The sequence below is a fragment of the Hippocampus zosterae genome, chromosome 6 (genome assembly GCF_025434085.1).
Source record: "Hippocampus zosterae strain Florida chromosome 6, ASM2543408v3, whole genome shotgun sequence".
Classification (NCBI taxonomy): Eukaryota; Metazoa; Chordata; class Actinopteri; order Syngnathiformes; family Syngnathidae; genus Hippocampus; species Hippocampus zosterae.
This window is the reverse complement of record NC_067456.1, coordinates 24,522,309-24,546,316: the sequence shown is the minus strand read 5'-3', so window position 1 is coordinate 24,546,316 and position 24,008 is coordinate 24,522,309. Positions and strand designations below refer to the sequence as shown.

The window sequence follows — 24,008 nt, the reverse complement described above, 5'->3', positions numbered from 1 at the left end:
ATCCATGTGTCCACTTATCTTAGCCACAATGATGCCTGACATGAGCTTCCATGTTGTGCAGAGACAGGTTATTGGCTGATAGTTGGATGGGACTGCACCCTTTGAGGGATCCTTCATGATCAGCATTGTTTGACCTTCGGTTAGCCATCCTGGGTGAGTCCCATCCTTCAGCAGCTGGTTCATTTGTGCTGCTAGGCGCTCATGGAGTGCTGTGAGTTTCTTTAGCCAATAGGTGTGGACCATGTCCGGGCCTGGTGCTGTCCAGTTTTCTTTCCAGACTCTTTCCTGTATGTCTGCCACTGTTATGGTAACTGGGTTCTGTTCAGGGAGGTTGCGGTGCTCCTCTCTCAGGGTCACAGGCCGATATGCCTTTCCAGTACCTTTCAGTTTCCAGTCTTGGTGGGTCAGCTCTGTTGTTTGGACCCTGCCACTGAGCGTACACTTTCGCAGGTTGTGTTGCGAACAGCCTGTTTATTCGTGTGGCCTCATTCTCTTTCGTGTACCGCTTTAGGCGGCTGGACAAGGCTTGGAGCCTTTGTTTGGCAGTTTCGAGTGCTTCAGGTATGGTCATCTGGATGTACCTCTCGGGTATCAGGCTTTTCATCACACCTCTCTGGGCCTCCGTCAATTGACTCACATCTTTCCGGGCCGCCTTGATCTTAGCCTCCAACCGTCTTTTCCATGGTGGGTAACGTATCTCATGGCTTCCATGGTTGCTCTTATAGCCAAGCATCTCTAGGATCACTGATGCTGAAGCGTATATCAGCTCATTGGTTTCTGTCATTGTTCCGGTCGGGATCACCCTCAGTGCTGCATTTACACTTTCCATGAGACTTTCAGGTAGTACTTCACATAGCCGTTGTAATCGTTTTCTTGGTTGCCCAGCTTTCATTCTCACCATGATCTTAGTTTTCAGGTCAGTATCTGCCTCGCTCAACATTTCATTCATTGGGGCTGGCCTCCCAATCTCATCCTCTGCATTCATTGGGGCTTGCCTCCCAATCTCTGGTATGACCTCCTCCTCTGATCTGGCAGCCTGGAGCCCTTCACCATGGAACCTGCGTTGTACCTCATCAATCTCAAGTTGTGACAGCAGTTGCCGTTTGTGGATGTTGGAACACTGAGCTACTAGTTGTTTCGTGGTCAACCGTGACTGTGGGTTTTGAAGTAACCATTTAGCCCACATTCTCTGCATGTAACCCCTTTGACTAGGGTTGCTTGAGTAGTAGCATTCCAACAGAGCCATGTTATCGCATCTCGCCCATCTCCGATTTGTTCCAGAAGCCCATTTTTCATCAAGGTGCTCTGGTTCCCCGGCACCTGACGCAGACCTTGTTTGGCCGGGCGACGTCTGAGCCGGCATGTCATTAGTTTTATTGTCTCTCATCATTGTATGACTGTCAGAGATTTTCTCGGACAAAGTTAAAGAAACGACTCGGCACACAGGAAAATTGTCTTCAATATCGGCGGAAGTGGACCTCTCAGAGCGAACAACGGTTATTGCTCCGCGATCACACTCGAGCTCCCTTCCCGCCAATTCAGGCTTTTATTGTATAACATACAAGGAAAACACTGCCCCCGATATTTGCATACCGCACCCCGGGTCCGGCTCCTCGGTAGTGATTGGTTACCTGTTTTAAACATTGAACCACCAGTACATTGGCACATTTTCTGTCTGGTCTACATCGAATTAACATGTTGCAGACTTTGCGGATGGCCAATGTCGCCTGGGCGTGACTGGTGTTCTCAACTCGTCTTTTGTTGCTCAACCGCTGTTCCCGAATTATTCATTCCCCTTTTGTGACTGAGTTTCGCCTTCTCCCCTGTGGTCGCCCACCTGTATTGACGTGCTAATTGTGGACTTCAACAGCCCTTCGGCCAGATGGCCGGCGCCTTTGTGTGCAGGAATTTGGGGGTGCTGGATATTCGATGTGCCCGAATAAATGAAATTTTAAACATGATACAATTTTGCTCATAGATTCCTCTAACAATGACATAGGCATTAGCGTGAAGGATCTTGCCCAAGGACCCACACTGGTGTTATGTACTCGTATATATAATATATATATATTTTTTTAACCTGTATATGTTAATTGGTCGCTACTTTGCGGATTTTCGTTTATCGCGGGTGGTTTTGGTCCTCATTAACCGCGATAAACGAGGGATTACTGTATTAGCTAGCAACTTGTACGTCAAGCAGATGGATTTAAAATTAGTTCAAAAGGATAAGCGCTTCAGAAAATGGATGTATGGATGGTTGGAAGAACCTGTATTCTGCCATTTGACAATGTATGGATGGCAATCCTGGTGATTAATGCAAGTATTCATCTTAAAGGGTGAAGCTTCATGAATATGCCATAGGTTTTCAAAATGTGGACAATGCATGTGGAAGATAAAGCACTATAAAAATGCACTTCATATTACTATCGTGATAAAATTGGATGTTATGTTTTTTGGACAGCTCTTAAGCACCATATATGACAACAAGAATGATCTGGCGAATCACTCAATAGCAACTGATGACTGCAACGGAAGGCCCACTGAACATGTTTTTCAAATTCCATCTTGCATTAAAATTAACCATAGGGATTGCAGGCGCTTTGTTTTGACAAATGCGTACAATACTAGTCTCAAGGGCTATGGAAATCGAGATGAGAATATTAACATTGAAATACAATACAATACATACTGATTTATATAGCGCTTTCACAACAGCGGCAGCTGTAACAAAGCGCTGAACAAAACAGTTAACATAAAGTAAAATAATAAACGCAACACAGAACATAAAACACGGACAGTCATGCAGTTCTAACCACTTTTCCATCACACGCTTTGTTGTTTGAAGCAGTTTGAGATGAAAGAGGAGAGAATCAAAGTGTCCTTTAACCAGTGGATCAGAGACGTCATGCTCAATATGTGCTGTCGGCTACAAGCTAAGTTTCAAAAAGTCAACAAGAAGCTGTAGCATCCATTGACGAAAAAAGAGATTGGTTCACTTCTCCTGTCCCATGGAAATCCATTTCGATTCCAAGCGGCGACTCACGGTTCCAAATACGCATCGGCGCTCTTCGCCAACGCTCCTCTCTCCTCATCCATCATCATAAATTTCCCCAGTGTGGGACGAATAAAGGATATCTTATCTTATCCTCAACTTCAGCAGCCATCCATCCAGCCGCACCAACGCCGACTGTCCAACTGCGCCGACATAACCACTGAACAAAACGGGGTTTTGAAAAATGCTGCCCATTACAGGCGCAAGAAACACAAGCGCCCCAGGTCTGTCCAGCACCGACAGTCAATGGCGCCGACATTCCTCCCAATCAAAATCTGTGCTGGTACAGGCGTGCTGCCGAGAAGGCGCAACCACCAAGCACATATACTGCTCCTTTGATGAATGTCCTGGCCAAAAAGCGCTGAAAACAGTCCATATCAGGCCCAGACGATGAAACAACAAACAACATGTGACAAAACAAAAGACAAAAACAGCAAAAAAGAACAAAAAAGCAAGGCTCTTAAAGAGCACTTGCCGAAGGCTGCCTACTCGGGCGCCATCTTGAGGGGGAAAAAAAAGCGAACATATCGGTCATTTGACCATGCCACACTTGTGTTGCATGTAAATCTCAGTTCAGCCATGTTTTAGAACAGTGGGCACCAACCTTTTTGAGTGTGAGAGCTACTTCATGTGTACTGATTGTGTGAAGGGCTACAAAATTGATACACGTCTGAAATAACATCTGTACGAATTACATTTAATAATATTAGAATGTGTTATTTTTAATACCGTATTTTCCGTACTATAGGGCGCACCAAAACAAAAACTCTTCGATTTTCTTAAAAGCTCACGGAGCGTGCGTCTTGTGTATGGTCATTATAGTAATACGTCGCACCAAGATGGCTCTTTCCTGGGGACATGCTTCCAATGTTATAACTAGCTGTTGGTTCAGTGAACTGTGTCGCTGCTTTATTAAATAAGTTTTTGTTGCGGCTTCGAAAAAAGGAGAGCTGTGGTGTTAATTTTTTAAAACGGTCTCAACAAATACAGATACGTATATTATACAGAATTTATATTGCGATTTCATCATTTGTGAATACCCAACAAAGGAATAAATAACTACGACTGACATTTGATCGTACTGTTGGAGCTACGATCAAGGAAATGCCAATGGGTTTTTCGGAGGCGGTCATGAACGCCTCTCGAGTTGACCGGAAGAAAAGAAGGCACGGAGACGGACAGAAGGGTCGTTCACATGGCACACATTTGCTCCGGTGCTGCACCGAGATATTTTGTTGCGGGATATTTTGCACCGCACATACAAAGCCGCTGAGCGTGGCGTTCACATGGCAGTTTCTGCAGCGGAGCAAAACGACAGAAAACAAACGAGCTGTCGTGTTGGTTATTTTTAAAACGTACTGTATACAACTCAAGCGACTACTGGACCGGCACGTCCTTCTCCTTCTCAGTCTCTGTGCCTTCTGCTCGAGAGTGACCGCCCAAGAAAACGTAAATGAACGATGACTTCAATGACACTCAGAAAAGCAAACATTAATGCGCCAAACAGAAAATCAAGAGAGGAAATCACAAAATAAATTCTATGGGGTGCGGGGGGTTGTGAACAACCAAACAACTCCGAGACAGTCCAGTCTCCTACAAAAGGAAAGATGTTTCTAGCCAAGTCTTGTGTCGTTATGAAACAAACACATTACGGAAGTCCGACAGAGCACGAAAGCAACGCATTCTCGCCATACGTACTCTTCACAAGCATTTGCTCTGGAGCAAATTTAACCCAGTTGCGTTCACACGTGCAAATTTACACCGGTGCTGCTTCGCAAACGAGCATTTGTCCCAGAGCAAATTTGGTCCGGTATAAGCTCTTTTCCGGGGCTACGCCGGAGCTAATTTGCACGTGTGAACGCTCTACTGCGGCAGCCGCGGCGCAGCACCGGACCAAATCTTGCCGTGTGAACAGCCCTAAAGACGCACCTGTATTTGTTGAAAAAAGGAGAGCTGTGGTTGTGATTTTATTTTATTTTTTAAAGCAGACTTTATTAATTAATGGTTTTCGCAGTCTCAACAAATACAGGTACTGCCTTCTCTTCCGTTCTACTCCAGAGGCGTTCATGGCTGCCTCTGAAAAATGTAAATTCATGTTTACTTCAATGAAACCACGAAGAAAATCAAGTGAGGAAATCACAAAATAAATTCAGTAGGGGGGATATAGAATTTATTTTGTGATTTCCTCGCTTGATTTTGTTTTGATGCATTATTTTAAATTTTTATAGTTTCATTTAAGTACAGTAATAGTTAATTTACGTTTTTCAGAGGCGGTCATAAACGCCTCTCACATTGAACGGACGCCTCGAGTTGAATGGAAGGAGCGTAGCTCCATCTAGTGGACGCATTGTAGATTGAGCATTATAATGCGAAGCGTCCAATGTATGAAATTCTTTTTACAAAATAGCCATTCATTGAAGGTGCGCCTCATAATCCAGTGCTTTTTTTGTGTGCAGAAAATACGGTACTTAATGATTTTAATTTTCAGGCTCTGATCATCTTAACGATGTCTCACAATACTGCCAGTGTTTGCATTTTTAAATCATAATTTCGACTAGCAAATCACAATCCTAGCACTGGCGGGCTAGGTGTGATCCTCATGATCTCCCCATTGCCGGCGGGCACCACGTTGGTGACCCCTGTTTTAGAACATTACATCAGAGGTCTCCAACCCCCGGGCCATGTACCAGTACCGGTCCGTGGGTCATTTGGTACCGGGCGCACAGAAAGAATACATAACTTACTTCCGTTTTATTCATTTCGGAATCTGAAATATATTTTATTTAGAAAATTACCCGATCCTCTGTTCCATCCATCGAAAATATGTCATTCTTGACGCAGCTGAAGGCAGTCACGTGATAGGTTACCGCTAAAATGAAACCCAGGACATGGCAAAATGAGTAAAAAAAAACCAACGGTCTTTGGAAAGTTTCTTTGAGAAGGGGGAAAGGCCCAGCCAGGAGACAGAGGAGGAGCCCACTATTTTCAAGAAAAAGAAGGCTACATTTAATTGGCAGTGTTAGGAGTCCTACTTAAGGAGTCCTACTTGATCACAACGGGAGATTCCCATGCACCAAGCCCAATCTGCATAATATGCAGCGATGGTGAGTCGTATTTTTCATGCACTTTGTATTTGCGGTCCATCTTATTTTGAAGGTACGTATAAACATTACCACAGCGACCAGAGAGTGTTGTGGCCAGACAAGGATGTTCCACGTGTTGTCATTCGTGTTTATTATTATGGTTAAAAAATACCACAGTTTTCATGTCGGTCATATATTATTTTGTTGTAATTATCTGGCTTTTTAAATGCCGGTCCCTGAAAATATTGTATGACATTAAACCAGTTCATGAGGCAAAAAAGGTTGGGGATCTTTATAACCATATTCCTAATTTCAAAAATTACCAGTGGATAAAATTGCGGCGCTTTGCAAAATAAACATCCAAAGCGTCGCCGGTCTGCATCCTATTTCCTTCACAACATGCGTTTTTGTTGACTGCCAGGTTTTTGTGGATTGTTACATTGTATGACGATACAACGTAACATATTGTTTCAAAAGTTTTTTTTTTTTTTAATGCTTGGTTTTCAATGAACCCATGTTAGTAGGTGAACAGCTGCACACTTTTTTGTAGGCTGCACAGATTCCTCCACCCCCACTCCCTCTCATTGACTTTAACCCTTTCATGCTGTCCACTGCAGTAACCGCTGTCCCTGTATGGGTTAAGATGTCACTAATGCACCTTCATGGAATGTATTCAATCTGCGTTGAGCGAGCCTGAAATTAGGATGTTTCCTGTTCACACTGTGCATTGCCTCGGCCACATTCTCCCAAATACTTAAATCGTGCGTGCTCCTGTAACCCGCCTGCTGCCCTCGTGCAGATAAGCGGTTCGGTTTCTGTGAAATAGTCCATTTCAAGAAATTGACATGCAGAGTTCGGTGTTAACATGTTTGAGCCCACCCCTGTTTAATGTTATTGTCTTTTGTCTCATTCTTCTCTACTTGTTTGGCCGGGTCTCATCCAAGTCCCTGCACAGATGAGTATCCTCAGATACTATTGCCAGAAAATTCCCCATCACAGAGTAACATAGCCTTTACACCAGAGCCTGCTGGGTAAGGTTGCAGACCAAACAATTTCTTAGCATGTTAAAGATTCACCTTGTTGAAGCATATTTTAATACGCCGTGTGACTTTTTGCATTCCCTCTCTCAGGCTGGACCTCCTGTCACCAACATCAGCCTTTCGCTTCCCCATCCCCAGTGGAGATGGCCAATCTCTACAAAGGCATCGCTCCACCTCGACACCAAATGTTCATATGGTCAGCACAGTGAGCCCGGCTGTTGTCAGCATTATAGAGGTAAGTGTAAGCCGCCCTTTGTATTGTTTTCTTTTGTTGTGTAGTTTTGAAATGCCGATGTACTCCGCCTCCCCCCAGCAAATTTTGTGTGTGTGTGTTGGTATGTGTGTGTATAGATGCGCACGCGAGTATGAATATGCAGAGATGGGCACTTTACCCTCTTTTCCTGGTTCGTCCCCGACTTGCGCACCCGTCATCATCCCTCCATCCTTATCCATATTATAATCCCTGCCTGTCCTTATATTTCACGACTCCGTCCCTGCCGCCTCCCCCCCAAAAAAAGAAGAAAGTGTTCGTGCATGATACCGTGGGAGACAGGCTCACGGCAGAGGTTTCATAATTTATAAATATTTTTTTTTTGCTGCTTCTAAAGACCAACCTGTCAAAGCTGGCACTGGCTAGGGCGTTCCTCTTAGGTTGGAAAAAAACACTCTCCACAGCAGCGGAGTTATAGACTGGGGTGTGTAATAAATAAGTCCATCCATGCCTCCCTGTGCTCCGCCGACGCATTCCCTATAAAGTACGTGTGGTTGCGTAACCAGTGGCACGTTTGAAGCGTTACAACGCAATTTTTGTCCTTGGCCCATTTCGGCCGAGTAGATTGAAACGAACTTTTTTTTCCGCCTCGCCTTGGCGTCAAATTCACATAGTACTTCACACGCATGCGCATGAATAAAATACAGGGGGAAAAAACAGCACATAGGGGACCGTGATGGGTTCGAGAGGCATACAACACAGCCAGCTTTCGTAACCGGCTCGATTGAATAATTTAAGTGTCGACCAATATAGCTGCCGACACATTCAGGGGCTGACGAAAACCCACTTCCATCTATTAAAAATTGCATTTTTGTCATATGTCTGATTAAGAAGTGTGCGGTGTTATGTGGCCCCTTGGCAGTGCTGATCGAAAAACTGTGGGCCCCCTCTATCATTTTTATCTGCTCAGTCACTTTGTTGCATTTTAAAATGTAAATCCCAGAGACGTTTTACTTGCATCAGATCAGTCTATCAGACATTTTCCGTGTCAACTAAACAGTGGGACGAAGCAAAAACAAAGTGCAACCTAATATGATTGGCTCAGTGCGTTGCAACAACTGAACAGTTTTGCCGCTTGGAGAAAAGTCAAATGCAACATTAGTAAACATGACCAGAGTTGGAAAAGTCTTGCTATTTTCTATTCATAGTCAAATTGTGTCAGTAAAATTCATTGTAATCCATTTAATGAAGTCTGTGTTTTTTTTTTCCCCCCCTTCACTCTTTTTAGGAAGCAGTGAAATTTAACAACACAATAGGTATGCTTTATTTATTTTTTTACAGTAGTAATTTTAGGTTTGCTGTTTAATTTTGCATTTATTCGACTCAAAAACTTGGTGCCCTGCCCTTTCTATTTACAGGTCCTGAGCCATCACCAAAGCCATCCACTAGCCCACCCTCTTTAGGTTCTCCAGGGAGAAGACCGCCCAAGTCGCCTTCAGAGCACAAAGAACGAAAGCCCTCCTCCTCGGATGACAAAAAGAAAGTGGTACGTAATTTTCTGCAGTCGTCTTTGTCTGTGGATCTTTTTGGAGACACGAGTTAATTTATCAATTTATTTGGCAAATTGGATGTTTTAGCATCGAGGGGGCTACAGAGACTCAAGTTACTACTGGGAGGTCCACTACCGGGAAGTCACGATTCAGAAGAGAATAGGAGCTGGCTCCTTTGGAACTGTATTCAAGGGCAAGTGGCATGGGGATGTAGCGATCAAGATCCTTAAAGTCACAGAGCCGACGCCCGAACAGTTGCAGGCCTTTAAAAATGAAATGCAGGTCTTAAGGTAAGTTAGTTTTTCATGTGTAGTTATACATTTATTGTTCAGGCACGATCTGAAGTACTGCTTTTTGTTATTTTAACGATTGTGAAGTCCTGATTAAAATGTAACACATTTAAAATGTTATGTTCCTGAAAGAATTTCAAAAATATGGACTTTCAGAAATCTGGTTCAGCAAGTGAATTTGTAAAGGTTGGCAGGTCTGGGTCAGTGTTTTTTTTTTTATTTTTGTAAAATTGATTTTATCACATAAAAGGAAAAGCAGATGTGTTTACATCAAAATGTGGAATTTTATTGAAAATCATAAATATACCGTATTTTCACGACTATTTGACGCACCGTACTAATGGCCGCAGTCTCATTAATGGGTGACATTTCTGTATTTTACACATACACAGGACGCACCGTACTAATGGCCGCAGTTTTACAGTGGTAAAACATACGCCGGCTTAAACATACGGCATGCATGCGCGCACTCAAACACGTTGGCTTGAAGCATACGGTAGCATGCCAAGACATACAGATAAGCTAAAAACACGTTTTTAAAAAGGCAACGAAAGCAGAACTGAGTTCGGGTGTATTTTATTTAGCCATCGTACAATGTTCTCACGTTTTTCGACGATCAATCATCACCCAGAAATCCATCAAAGTCCTCATCCTCTGTATCAGAAGCAGAGGACTGCACATCTCAGTTGTCATTGAATGCATCACATGCTAGTGTGAGTTGCTACGCATTGCTGAGCGGAAAGAAGGAGTAGCAACAGCAAAGTCAACATTTCTCTCGTGTGAAGCTTTCCCAGATTTGAAAGTAAAGAACACAGCGAAACATGGTGGCAGCGCGTGTGTGTGTAGAAAGAACTGAACAATTGTGCAAGTACCGTAATCCATCAAAAAGGCCGCGTTCCCTCTCGTTGTTGCGTATTGTGGCGTAACTCGCCAAGCGCTGCCTCTCACTCTTTGTAAAGTTGTGTTTGCCACCGATCATCCATTGTTCCCATGCCGTTCGCAACTTTACTTTGAACGCCCGGGTGATGCCAATGTCCAGCGGTTGGAGTTCTTTAGTCAAGCCTCCGGGAATAACGGCAAGCTCAGAGTTCATTTGCTTGACTTGTTTTTTCACCGCTGCTGTGAGATGGGCACGCATGCCAAAAGCATAACCGGTGGCTTTAAGTTTGAACTGAGCTTCGTAGGCGTGTCTTTTTGTCGAATTTATTTTCAGGGGTTCTTAGAAACCAAAACCGGAGTTGTTTTGCAACAATGCACATTGCCACACTCTATACAAGTGTTGGTACTGGCTTGAGGCGTCCCTTTAGCGTCCACTTACACGCCCACCCTTCACCATTGGCGGACTAGCTTGCCTGTCCTCTCTCTCCCTCTCTCTCTCTCTCTCTCTCTCTCTCTCTCTCTCTCTCTCTCTCTCTCTCTCTCTCTCTCTCTCTCTCCCACTCCATATAGGTATATATACACGCCCACCCCTCCCTGATTGGCCGACTTCTTTCCCGCATGCCTGGCCACAGTCACTTCCGCCTTTTCTCTATATAAACAGCGTGTCGGCTGTCAGTCAGATTTTGGAACTCAGCGCATATAAAGGACGCTCCGCACCATAAGGCGTCCTGTCCATTTTGGAGAAAATTTAAGACTTTTAATGGCGCCTTATAGTCATGAAAATACGGTACTCACTGGCCATTTTAGCAGGAAATATTTACCTTTCACATTTAATTAAACTTTCAAGAAAAAATTCCATTATGGGTTTTAGGCTTTTACACTCACCATTACTGTGAAGGAATTCAATTTCTACCATCATATAAATTTCAGATCACATTGCTCAGGCCTCAGTCTTATTTGAAGCAGTTACAGTTAGTCTCTTACAAAAGTATGGATTTTTTTTAATGCACATTTTACATATATTACATTGACGCTGTGTACAAAGAACATTAGTTTGTATTGGTAGAAATGTGAACTTCATTCCCTTGCAAATTGGAACATTTTTGGTTTAAATTTAGTCACATTTCAATATATGTCAGAAACATTTCCTGTCAATCTTTTCCTGAAATTGTTCAGCCATAGTTAGAGCCAACCTTAAAACCAAAATGGTGGATGTACTCAGAGATATTTTGCAAAATAAAGAGTCAAGAGAAAAATGGTTACTCGAAATTTTCTTGACCGAAAATGTAATTTTCCATCTCTTCAGGAAAACCCGACATGTCAACATCTTGTTGTTCATGGGTTACATGACTAAGCCCAATTTTGCCATAATCACACAGTGGTGTGAAGGCAGCAGCCTGTACCGCCATCTGCATGTCTCTGAAACCAAATTTGACACGATGAGGAGGATTGACGTGGCCAGACAGACAGCACAGGGAATGGAGTAAGAATTTTCCACATTTGGCTTGACCAATATTGTTTACATGGTACTGATGTTTTCTGCAGCTGTGACATGTCAAATGCCAACTATCTGTGAAAAATGTTATGTTCATTTAATCTTGCGTTCTCCAGACTCAAATGTAGAACAATGTCCCTTGTTAACTGAGAACCATCTCTCTTCCTCTCCCTCTCCCGCCCGAAATCAAGTTCAATTGCTACTTAAGGATACTAAAAAGAACTCAAACGCTGATATTATATCATAAAGTTCTTGAAGGCAATCTTTAACAGTGCCTCCAGCATTAGTGGCGAACAGCTAGCCCCTAAACAAGTATCTCATATAGAGTGGCGAGAGTCATCTGATTGCTGAGGCGAAAATGACTGCACGCTTAGATGTAGACAGCGTGACAGTTGCCATAGGTAGCAAATGTTTTTTTCTGAATATTTTTTCCATGTAAAACCAATTATGAATTTTCCCTTTCAGTTATCTTCATGCAAAGAACATTATTCATCGTGACCTGAAATCAAACAGTATCCTTTTTTCTTGTCAAGTAGTAATTAAGATAAGATATCCTTTATTCGTCCCACACTGGGGAAATTTACAGCCTCCAGCAGCAAGAATGTATGTAGAAAGAACAAAGGAGAAAGAGAAAAAAAAACAACAAACATCTTTCAATTAAATACAATATGAACACAAATGGATAAATCGCAGTACTATTTACAATTTTCCTTCACATCATTTAATTATTATAATTATTATGATTGTTATTTTTTATTCATCAGCCTGACAGCAGTCGGTAGGAACGAGCGTCGGTATCTCTCCTTCTTGCAGCGCGGGTGTAACAGTCTCTGGCTGAAGGAGCTACCAAGTGCTGTCAGGGCGGGCTGGAGGGGGTGGGAGGGACTGGCCATCATAGCTTTTAGCTTAGTTAGCATCCTTCTGTTGCCCACCTCCTCCAGAGTGTCAAGGGAGCAACCCAGGACAGAACTGGCCTTCCTGACCAGTCGCTCCAGTCTCTTTCTGTCCCGGGCTGAGATGCTGCCTGACCATCAGACAATGCCATAATGGATGGCCGAGGCCACCACCGAGTTATAGAACGTCTTAAGGAGTGACCCCTGAACCCCAAAAGACCTCAGTTTCCTGAGTAGGAAGAGTCGGCTCTGTCCTTTCCTAATCAGGGTGTCCGTGTTTGTAGACCAGTCCAGTTTGTCGTTGAGAAGAACACCAAGGTACTTGTAGGAGGTCACCCTCTCTATGTCCATACCCTGGATGTTCATCGGTGCTGGTGAGGACTTTTTCCTGCAGAAATCCACAACCAACTCCTTAGTTTTCCTAGGGTTGATCTGGAGGAGATTCTGCTGGCACCAGTCCACAAAGTCCTTTGTCAGTCCCCAGTACTCCCGATCGTCCCCTTCTGTAATGAGGGCAACAATCGCAGAGTCATCGGAGAACTTCTGAAGGTGGCAGTTTGGAGTGTCGTGTCTGAAGTCCGAGGTGTAGAGGATGAACAGGAATGGAGCCAGAACAGTCCCCTGCGGTGCTCCAGTGCTGCAGAGAAGCCGGTCCGACTCACAGCTCTGCAATCTCACGTACTGCGGCCGATTTGTGAGGTAGTCTATGATCCATGCTGTGAGATGGTGGTCCACTCCGGCGTTCTGCAGTTTGCCTCCCAGCAAATTGGGCTGGATGGTGTTGAAGGCACTGGAGAAATCAAAGAACATGATTCTCACAGTGCTCCCAGCCTTCTCCAAGTGTGACAGCACTGAGTGGAGGAGGTAGATAATGGCGTCTTCCACGCCCATGCCAGGCTGATAGGCAAACTGCAGCGGGTCCAGTGACGGGCTCACCAGTGGTCGAAGGTGGGCGAGGATGAGTCTCTCCAGCGTCTTCATCAGGTGAGACGTCAGCGCCACCGGTCTGTAGCTGTTCAGCTCCTTAGGGTGGGGGGTCTTGGGCACTGGGACCAGGCAAGAAGTTTTCCACAGCTGTGGAGCTCTGCCCAGCTTCAGGCTCAGGTTGAAGATGTGCTGGACAATGTTACACAGCTGGTCAGAGCAGGTCCTGAGGAGCCGGGAACTGATCTTGTCCGGACCTGCTGCCTTTCTCACATTCATCTTCCTCAGTTGGTTCCTTACCTGCTCTGTTGTGACGGACAGGCAGGAACCAGGTGACATACTGTGTTGATGAGAGCTGGTCGAAAGAGGAGGGGGAGGAGAAGAAGTCCTCAGTGAGAGAGGTTGCAGTTTGTGGTTGGGGGAAGGGACAGACGACTGGTCGAAACCGTTGAAAAAATGGTTCAGTCCATCTGCCCAGTCCTTGTCCTTCTCGATCACTGTCTTTGGGCTGTCATGGCCTGAGATGGTTTCAGGCCCCTCCAAACACCAGTGACATTGCTGGCCAGTAACTGGTCCTCCAATTTCATCCTGTATATCTTCTTCCCCTCCCTGATCTTTCTTCTCAGCCGAATCTGCACGGCCTTCAGCTCCTCTCTGTTTCTCGACCGAAAAGCTCTCTTCTTCTCCTTCAGCAGGGTCTTTAATTTGTACTTAACCAGTAGCCATACTGTAATGTTCAATGTGACAGACTTCATTACAAACGCATTGCCAACTTCAATTACACTTTGTCCTTTTTGTATGCTGTCACGAACATCCCTGTGTTTATAAAAAGTCAAATTGACCACATAACTTTGCTCTCCACCTCGCACCATAAATAACATTCTGTTTGTAAGCGGCGGTATTTCCTAAGATTCTTTTCTAGATATTTTCCTCCATGAAGGTTGGACTGTTAAGATTGGGGACTTTGGCCTTGCAACAGTCAAGTCACGGTGGAGTGGCTCTCAGCAGGTCGAACAGCCTAGTGGATCAATTCTTTGGATGGTACTTTTGTTTTAAGGTCATTCCAGAAATATTGAATGAAAGAAATTGTCTATAAAAGACATCACACTTTGCTTTCTCTTCCTTGTATTCCAAGGCTCCTGAGGTGATCCGAATGCAGGACAGCAACCCATATACATTCCAGTCTGATGTATATGGCTATGGTGTCGTGCTGTTTGAACTGATGTCGGGGACTCTACCATACTCCAATATCAACAACAGAGATCAGGTAGAAATAACCCTTTATTTGAACTCAACTCGCCTATATTTATACAGTGAAACTCCTCAAAACGAAATCATGTTTGCAGCAAGAATTTTTTTCACAACAGGGGGTTTTTCACTGTAGCAAACTTGATCTCAAATGTAAACACACACACAAACGAATGTGTACACGCACACACAAATGTATGTGTACTCTTTATTTTTATTCCAATAGTGCACACAACAGTATGAGCACACACTTATTTGAAACTTCATATAGTCAGTGTAGAAAGAAAAAAAAGGGAAATAAATTGCGAAATTTACGATCAGCATTTACTTTCCATTCATCCATCCATTTTCCGAACCGCTTGATCCTCACCAGGGTCGCGGGGGGTGCTGGAGCCTATCCCAGCCTATCCTAACCACTGGACTAGCATTCACTTTCACTGACATCAATTTCTTGGATAATGTCTTTTATTTTGCTTGCTCCGTCTTTCATTTTGATCACTTTTACCCTCTCTTCCAGCATCAGAACTCTTCTTGTCTTAGCTGCTTGACATCCAATGGTCCGTTTTGTAGCCATTTTAGCAATGCAACGTACATCCTCGTCTGAATCTAACAATAACAAATACTTCCTGGCATGCAATGAACTTTTAAGCCAGCCACGGGACGCTTCGTAGTCCTCGATGGCCATAGTTAGCTCTCGAAGGCTAAGAACCTTAGCGCTATTGAAAGAGAAGCGCTCCAGTTCGCATACGGCTTTTAGCCTTCGAGAGCTAACTATGGCCATCGAGGACTACGAAGTGTCCCGTGGCTGTTTTTAAGCATGATAACAAGTAAGGGCATTCAAGGAAACAAACGTTCGTTTATTTGAATGTCCGTCGAGCCATAAGCAATTTACTCTGAGCAGCTAATCGGATGCTACGGATCTAGTTTCAATATCTACACACATAGACAGTGAGGTCCCTCTCGGCCAATCGGAGGCCAGGATGATGCTCGGTAAGCCAATGGCAGAGCAGCTATGAGTATGTTGAGTCCAGGAAACTTGCAGCTGTGACCAAAATATATATCGTTAACTATGTAAACCAGTGTGGTGGTTGCTGTTGCCGTTTTTCGAACGAAGCAATAGAGGTCGCTGTTGGATAAGACTTTGTTGTAATGAATGTCTTCGCGAGGCTGGAGCAGAGAAAATTATTTCGTATAACGCAACAGGGGGGTTTTTGTCGTATGGGGGGCAGGAGAATGGGAATTGTATTAATGCATGAAGATTTTTTTCACATGAGGGGGTATTTTCGCCCATGTAGTTCTAGAGGAGTTTCACTGTAGAGCACAACAGTCATCGCTGCATACAAAGTGCTGTACAGGGAGCAATTCAACATTTACAACAAACAGTAAAGCAAATCAGTAATAAAGCACCGAACAGCAAAACCAAGAACAAATCTAAGTCATGCTGAGTCAAATGCCGAAGAATGCAAGTGAGTTTTGAGGCGCGTTGTGAAGATGGGCAGCGAGGAGGTTTGCCGAATGTTCAGTCTGAGGTCATTCCAGAGAGAGGAACCAGCAACAGAAAAGGCGCAATCCCCTCTGAGCCTCAGTTTAGTTCTTGGTACTTCTAATAAAGTCTGGTCCGCAGACCTGAGGCGCCGGGCAGGTGTGTAGGGGCGGATGAGCTCAGAGAGGTAAGGTAGCACGAGGTGATTTAGAGATTTGAAAACAAATAAGAGGATCTTGAAAATAACTCTAAAATGTATGGGGAGCCAGTGAAGGGATGCCATAGTAGGAGTTATATGCTCCCTATTACGAGTACCAGTCAAGAGGCGAGCAGGGGCATTCTAGACCAGCTGGAGACGCTTATTGGAGGACTGGCTGACTCCAAAGTAAAGGGCATTGCAGTAATCGAGCTGGGATGTGACAAAGTCATGAATTACTGTCTCAAAGTGTTCATGAGAGAAGAGAGGTTTTACTTTGGTCAACTGATCAAAATGTTTTGAGCCAAATTGTAATGAATGTTGGATTTGTTACATTTGCTGTGAAAAAGGCATGCTTTACTGATTCTAGCATATTTCATACACAAGACCACTCGGTGTCCTTCACACAAGCCAAGATGCGGCACCTAAAAGCAATGACCAACACAACAGCTGACATTATTCAAAAGCAAAGCACAGGGAACAAAAGTAGCTCACCAAAATGACGAAAAGAACATATAGTGGCAACATTTAAACACATTAACAGAAGACTTTAAAAACATTTAAAACACAACAAATAAAATTAAAGTCTTGTTCATTATCCTTCATTTAGCACACTAGAATTCTAGGAACATTATATTGATTCATTTGTTTATTTCTTCTTCTCCCTCCAGATAATCTTTATGGTGGGACGTGGTTACTTGTCCCCAGACCTCAGTAAACTCTATAGTACCTCACCCAAGTCAATGAAAAGGCTGATCATTGACTGTCTGAAGTTCAAACGGGATGAGAGGCTCTTGTTCCCGCAGGTAACAAAGCTGTGGTTTCCATTACAAAATGTTTTCTTCCGAAGTAATAATGCCTCAACCGGCCATCGCAAGTCAAATGTAAAGGTTTTGGGGGGCGGGGGGGGGGGGAGTATGTGGATTGTAAGTGTGTGTTCCACTGCTCGCCACGGTGTAGTGCTCATGTTTCAAGCCGATCCTCTATTTAACCGGTGACTGTAGCGCAGTCAGTCATACAAAGTAATGTTAGTTCCAGCGAGATGGGATTTGGACTGTTGGTGTGACCATTGCATTGATGCCATGTGCTGACTGAATTGTGGCTAATGACTACTTTTGGATGTAAGGCACATTCCTAGAAAACAAAGAATTCCAAAGGTAAAAACTGTTCGACGCATAGTAATAATGTAAATCATCTTCACCTTTTGAATGTTATATTCTTGTCAAAAGTGAGCATCTTGACCGTGTTGGGCATTTTGAAAAAGTAATTAGATATTTTTATAAATTGATTCTACCAAAAAGTAATTGCGTGACTAACTTAATTACTACCTTTTAAAAGTTTAGTTACTTTTACTAATTAGTTACTCAGCAAAGTAATTTTCCCTTTTTTATTATGTTCTTCTAGAGAGTGTACAATATGTGTCACAGCTGAATGAAAAATTGCAACATGCATAGAAATGTATAAAAATTAAATATTTAAGATCAGTAGTAAAAACACACTGCATTTAAGTGCCAAACTGAAACCCACAAACAAATTTATGTGTAAAAATAAAGAAAAATCTGGCCACTGGGCCGTGTGCTCTGTAGTTTGTATATTATTGACCTTTCTACAAATCTTCAACGTTCAGTAAGAAGAAATATGTTAAATGATACTAATTTACTGCTCGTGGTATCCACAGCTAGTTTGATGAGCGGGTAAACAGCCACCGTTAAGTTGACGTGTACCGAGGTCTATTAACTGGTATTTACAAGCCGGTACTAATGCTGCATGCGGCATATGCACGTTGCATGTGCCAGAGCAAGTGGAAAAACGTTTGCTCAGGCGCGCGCAGCTCCATACTAAGTAAACTCTCGTCGGTGCACAGTTGTGGACGCAATTGCTCCTTGAGCGCTCTATAACGAGGAAGTCATTTTTTTCTCAACGCCACGCTTACTCATGATTCTCTAGAATAAAATTCACACATAGCCAGAACAGCACGCAACACATCAGCGACACATGCAAGACCAAGTCTGAGTGAAAAGCAAGGTTTTCCGGAACAGAATGAATGAATGAATAAATGCATTCATTCATTCATTTATTTATACAGGTGTATATATATATATATATATATATATATATATATATATATATATATATATATAGATAGATAAGAGCTGTCACACAATTAAAATATTTGATCTAATTAAAAACGAAACTGTCATAATTAACACAAATTACCGTATTTTCACGACCATTCGGCACACCGTATTGTTGGGCGCAGTCTCATTAATGGGTGCTATTTCTGTATTTGACACATGGACAAAACGCACTGGATTATTGGACCCTCCGTGCATGGTGAGGAGCTTTCGGGTCTTAACGTCCGTGGTCTGAATCTCTTCCTTTGGCCACCTTATTATTCCTGCAGGGTATCTGATCACTGGCAGGGCATAGCTGTTTATTGCCCGGGTCTTATTCTTGCCATTGAGCTGGCTTCTTCGGACTTGCCTCACTCGCTGGAGGTATTTGGCCGTAGCCGCTTTCCTTGTTGCCAGTTCGAGGTTGCCATTGGCTTGTGGTATACCGAGGTACTTGTAGCTGTCCTCAATGTCTGCTATTGTTCCTTCAGGGAGTGAGACCCCTTCAGTGCGGACTACCTTTCCTCTCTTTGTCACCATCCGACTACATTTCTCAAGCCCGAATGACATCCCGATGTCGCTGCTGTAGATCCTGGTTGTGTGAATCACGGAGTCCATGTCCCTTTCGCTCTTAGCATACAGCTTTATGTCATCCATGTAGAGGAGGTGACTGATTGTAGCTCCATTTCTGAGGCGGTATCCATAGCCTGTCTTGGTGATTACTTGGCTTAGGGCAGGGGTGTCCAAACTTTTTGCCAAGGGCGCCAGATTTTATGTGGTAAAATGTCGGGGGGCCGACCTTGGCTGACATTCTTTACATTGAACAACAATATTGTTCAACAAATTTTAGTAAGCCAGTCTGTTTCACATTTCCATTTTTATTTTAATTTCAACAATCTTAAGAATTTCTTTTGGTTCATTTGAAACAGGTATATCACATGCAACTGCTTATTCACTTGACTTTTTCTTAAACAGAAGTCTCCTGAGTGCAAATTGATTGATTTGAAACATAAAATGTATCACCATGACTTTTCAATAGTCACAAAACCTTTGACTCGAACAACAGGGAAATGAACAAGCAATACACATATCCACAACTGCAAGGATCATTTGAAATATGACATATCAGTCAATATAAACACGGAGTGATGTCTTGTTAACTCGTGAGTGATGCCCTCTAGTGTCTAAATGCTATTACTCATTTAGTGAATGCTATTACTCATTTAGCCACTAGAGGGAAGCAGTACTCTATGAAACATCACTCACCAGTCTACGAGACCTGAGTCAATGCAACACGTGTTCCATTGCGCCCAACCTGCGGGCCAGACGGCACTGATTTTATGACAGGGGCCGAGGGCCGGATGAAATTCGACCGCGGGCCAGATTTGGCCCCCGGGCCGGACTTTGGACATGCCTGGCTTAGGGGGTTCAATCCTATGCAGAACAGCAGTGGGGAGGGTGCATCACCTTGGTATATGCCACATTTGATGGACACTCGGGTAAGTGGCTTGCCACATCCTCATCGAGTTCGCAACGAAGGCTCTTAGGCTCCTGTTCACCTTATACAACTCCAAGCATTCAGTGATCCATGTATGTGGCATCGAGTCATAGGCTTTCTTGTAATCAATCCAAGCTGTGCACAGGTTGGTACGTCAGGACCTGCAGTCGTGTGCGACTGTTCTGTCAACCAGGAGTTGATGTTTGGCTCCTCTAGTATCTCTACCAATGGCCTTCTGTGCTTCGCTCATGTATTGATCCATGTGTCCACTTATCTTAGCCGCAATGATGCCTGACATGAGCTTCCATGTTGTGGAGAGACAGGTTATTGGCCGATAGTTGGATGGAACTGCACCCTTCGAGGGAATCCTTCATGATCAGGATCGTTCGCCCTTCGGTTAGCCAACCTGGGTGAGTCCCATCCCTCAGCAGCTGGTTCATTTGTGCTGCTAGGCGCTCATAGAGTGCTCTGAGTTTCTTTAGCCAGTAGGTGTGGACCATGTCCGGGCCTGGTGCTGTCCAGTTCTTCATATCTGAGACTCTTTCCTGTATGTCTGCCACCGTTATGGTAAATGGGTTCTGTTCAGGGAGGTTGCTGTGCTCCTCTCTCAGGGTCACCAGCCATTGTGCACTGCTGTTATGTGCAACCTCCTTCTCCCATATGCCTTTCCAGTACCTTTCAGTTTCCAGTCTTGGTGGGTCAGCTCTGTTGTTAGGACCCTGCCACTGAGCGTACACTTTCGCAGATTGTGTTGCGAACAGCCTCTGGCCTCATTCTCTTTTGTGTACCGCTTTAGGCGACTGGACAAGGCTTGGAGCCTTTGTTTGGCAGTTTTGATTGCTTCAGGTATGGTCATCTGGATGTACCTCTCGGGTATCGGCCTTTTCATCACACCTCTCTGGGCCTCCGTCAATTGACTCACATCTTTCCGGGCCGCCTTGATCTTAGCCTCCAACCGTCTTTTCCATGGTGGGTAACGTATCTCATGGCTTCCATGGTTGCTCTTATAGCCCAGAGTCTCCAGGATCACTGATACTGAAGCGTATATCAGCTCATTGGTTTCTGTGATCGTTACGGTAGGGATCGCCCTCAGTGCTGCATTCACACTTTCTATGAGACTTTCAGTTGGTACTTCACATAGCCGTTGTAATCGGTTTCTAGGTTGCCCAGCTTTCATTCTCGCCATGATCTTAGCTTTCAGGTCAGTTGCTGCCTCGCTCAGCATTTCATTCATTGGGGCTGGCCTCCCAATCTCATCATCTGCATTCATTGGGGCTTGCCTCCCAATCTCTTGTATGACCTCCTCCTCTGATCTGGCAGCCTGGGGCCCTTCACCATGGAACCTGCGTTGTACCTCATCAATCTCAAGTTGTGACAGCAGTTGCCGTTTGTGGATGTTGGAACACTGAGCTCCTAGTTGTTTCGTGGTCAACCGTGACTGTGGGTTTCGAAGTAACCATTTAGCCCACATTCTCTGCATGTAAGCCCTCTGACTAGGGTTGCTTGAGTAGTAGCATTCCAACAGAGCCATGTTATCGCATCTCGCCCATCTCCGCTTTGTTCCAGTAGCCCATTTTTCATCAACGTGCTCTGGTTCCCCAGCACCTGACGCAGACCTTGTTTGGCCGGGCGACGTCTCTCATCTTATTGTCTCTCATCATTGTATGAGGTAGGCATTAGCATGAAGGATCTTGCCCAAGGACCCACACTGGATGGTGTTATGTGCTAATTTTTGCCCCAACCACCGTCTCCCGTATGCCAAACCGATGCCTTACCAACTGAGCTATCCAGCCGCTATATATATATATATATATATATATATATATATATATATATATATATATATATATATATATATATATATATATATATACACCCCTAGTCCAGGGGTGGGCAAATGAGAAGCAGAAAATATTGTGGAGGGCCGGGCCAAAAGTTAAAAATAGAAATAGAAAATAAAGAAGATAGTGCATGTCTTTGTATGCCAGTAATAATGTAACATTCTCCTCCACCATCACACTCAGCACCGGTTCTCCTCAAGGATGTGTACTGAGCCCCCTGTTGTTCACGCTCTACACATTTGACTGCTCTCCGACTCTTATTAGCGGTCCAGTTTGCGGAAAGTTCTTAACATGATAACAATCAAACCACTCTTGGAAATGTTCATTTACTCGAGCCACAAGCAATTCACTCTCAGCATGGAAATTGCCAGAATCGGACTGAGTAAGAATCGCTTCCTTGTTTTTCAAAGTCTCGTAGATTTGAGACTTTCTGACTCCAGGCGTCTCCTGAATGATTCGTACTTTGTTACCCGGTTCGTTTAATCCGATACATATCACTATCCCTTCGATAGTCATTACTCTTCTCCCTCTTTCTTTGTCTTCCCCTCTCTCCCTGTGCTATGTAACTTGAAGTAACTGTGCCACCTGGTGTTGAAATACCCGTCATTACAAGTCCAAACGAAATGAATGCAATCAAACCTTAATTGTGGGCCGGATTAAAAAGACCAACGGGCCGGATCTGGCTCGCGGGCTGTAGTTTGCCCACCTTTGTCCTAGTCATATTGCTTACTAAGTAAAGTGTGGGCGGCAATGATACTGTTCACAATCAGCTGTAAGAATCTGATAAATACAGAAACATGACTGAGCTGTTGACATCATGGCGCTTTGTACTCAACAAAGGCATTGCTATGAAAATTAATATACCGTATTTTCACGACTATTCGACGCATCGTACTAATGGCCGCAGTCTCATTAATGGGTGACATTTCTGTATTTTACACATACACAGGACGCACCGTACGAATGGCCGCAGTTTTACAGTGGTAAAACATACGCCAGCTTAAACATACGGCATGCATGCGCGCACTCTTAACACGTTAGCTTGAAGCATACGGTAGCATGCCAAGACATACAGATAAGATAAAAACACGTTTTTAAAAAGGCAACGAAAGCAGAACTGAGTTCGGGTGTATTTTATTTAGCCATCGTACAATGTTCTCACGTTTTTCGATCAATCATCACCCAGAAATCCGTCAAAGTCCTCATCCTCTGTATCAGAAGCAGAGGACTGCACATCTCAGTTGTCATTGAATGCATCACATGCTAGTGTGAGTTGCTACGCATTGCCGAGCGGAAAGGAGTAGCAACAGCAAAGTCAACATTTCTCTCGTGTGAAGCTTTCCCACATTTGAAAGTAAAGAACATGGTGGCAGCGCGTGTGTGTGTAGAAAGAATTGAACAATTGTGCAAGTACCATAATCCATCAAAAAGGCCGCGTTCCCTCTCGTTGTTGCGTACTGTGGCGTAACTCGCCAAGCGCTGCCTCTCACTCTTTGTAAAGTTGTGTTTGCCACCGATCATCCATTGTTCCCATGCCGTTCGCAACTTTACTTTGAACGCCCGGTTGATGCCAATGTCCAGCGGTTGGAGTTCTTTAGTCAAGCCTCCGGGAATAACGGCAAGCTCAGAGTTCATTTGCTTGACTTGTTTTTTCACCGCTGCTGTGAGATGGGCACGCATGCCAAAAGCATAACCGGTGGCTTTAAGTTTGAACTGAGCTTTGTAGGCGTGTCTTTTTGTCGAATTTATTTTCAGGGGTTCTTAGAAACCAAAACCGGAGTTGTTTTGCAACAATGCACATTGCCACACTCTATACAAGTGTTGGTACTGGCTTGAGGCGTCCACTTACACGCCCACCCTTCACCATTGGCGCACTAGCTTGTCTGTCCTCTCTCTCCCTCTCTATCTCTCTCTCTCTCTCTCCCTCTCCCTCTCCATATATGTATATATACACGCCCACCCTTCCCTGATTGGCCGACTTCTTTCCCGCATGCCTGGCCACAGTCACTTCCGCCTTTTCTCTATACAAACAGCGTGTCGGCTGTCAGTCAGATTTTGGAACTCAGCGCATATAAAGGACGCTCCGCACCATAAGGCGTCCTGTCCATTTTGGAGAAAATTTAAGACTTTTAATGGCGCCTTATAGTCGTGAAAATACGGAAGTTAAAAGAAGCACTGTTATTCCCAACTTTGGTTCTGAGCATTTTATAC

The 24,008-nt window shown here is 44.1% G+C and overlaps 2 protein-coding genes across 3 annotated transcripts in view; both read left to right on the top strand.

Moving 5' to 3' along the window:
• LOC127602267 (craniofacial development protein 2-like) overlaps positions 1-24,008 on the top strand; it is a 159,468-nt gene that overhangs the window by 7,269 nt on the left and 128,191 nt on the right. The window lies entirely within an intron of this gene.
• Positions 1-24,008, top strand: part of araf (A-Raf proto-oncogene, serine/threonine kinase) — a 51,287-nt gene that overhangs the window by 18,696 nt on the left and 8,583 nt on the right. The window contains exons 6-15 of one of the 2 annotated variants that reach the window (XM_052068236.1): positions 7,080-7,166; positions 7,266-7,410; positions 8,675-8,702; positions 8,805-8,932; positions 9,024-9,226; positions 11,412-11,588; positions 12,066-12,112; positions 14,340-14,458; positions 14,553-14,684; positions 17,016-17,150. In XM_052068236.1, the coding sequence (XP_051924196.1) occupies positions 7,080-7,166; positions 7,266-7,410; positions 8,675-8,702; positions 8,805-8,932; positions 9,024-9,226; positions 11,412-11,588; positions 12,066-12,112; positions 14,340-14,458; positions 14,553-14,684; positions 17,016-17,150 (1,201 nt within the window). The remainder of the gene's footprint in view (positions 1-7,079; positions 7,167-7,265; positions 7,411-8,674; positions 8,703-8,804; positions 8,933-9,023; positions 9,227-11,411; positions 11,589-12,065; positions 12,113-14,339; positions 14,459-14,552; positions 14,685-17,015; positions 17,151-24,008) is intronic. The other variant, XM_052068237.1, reaches the window with a different exon arrangement.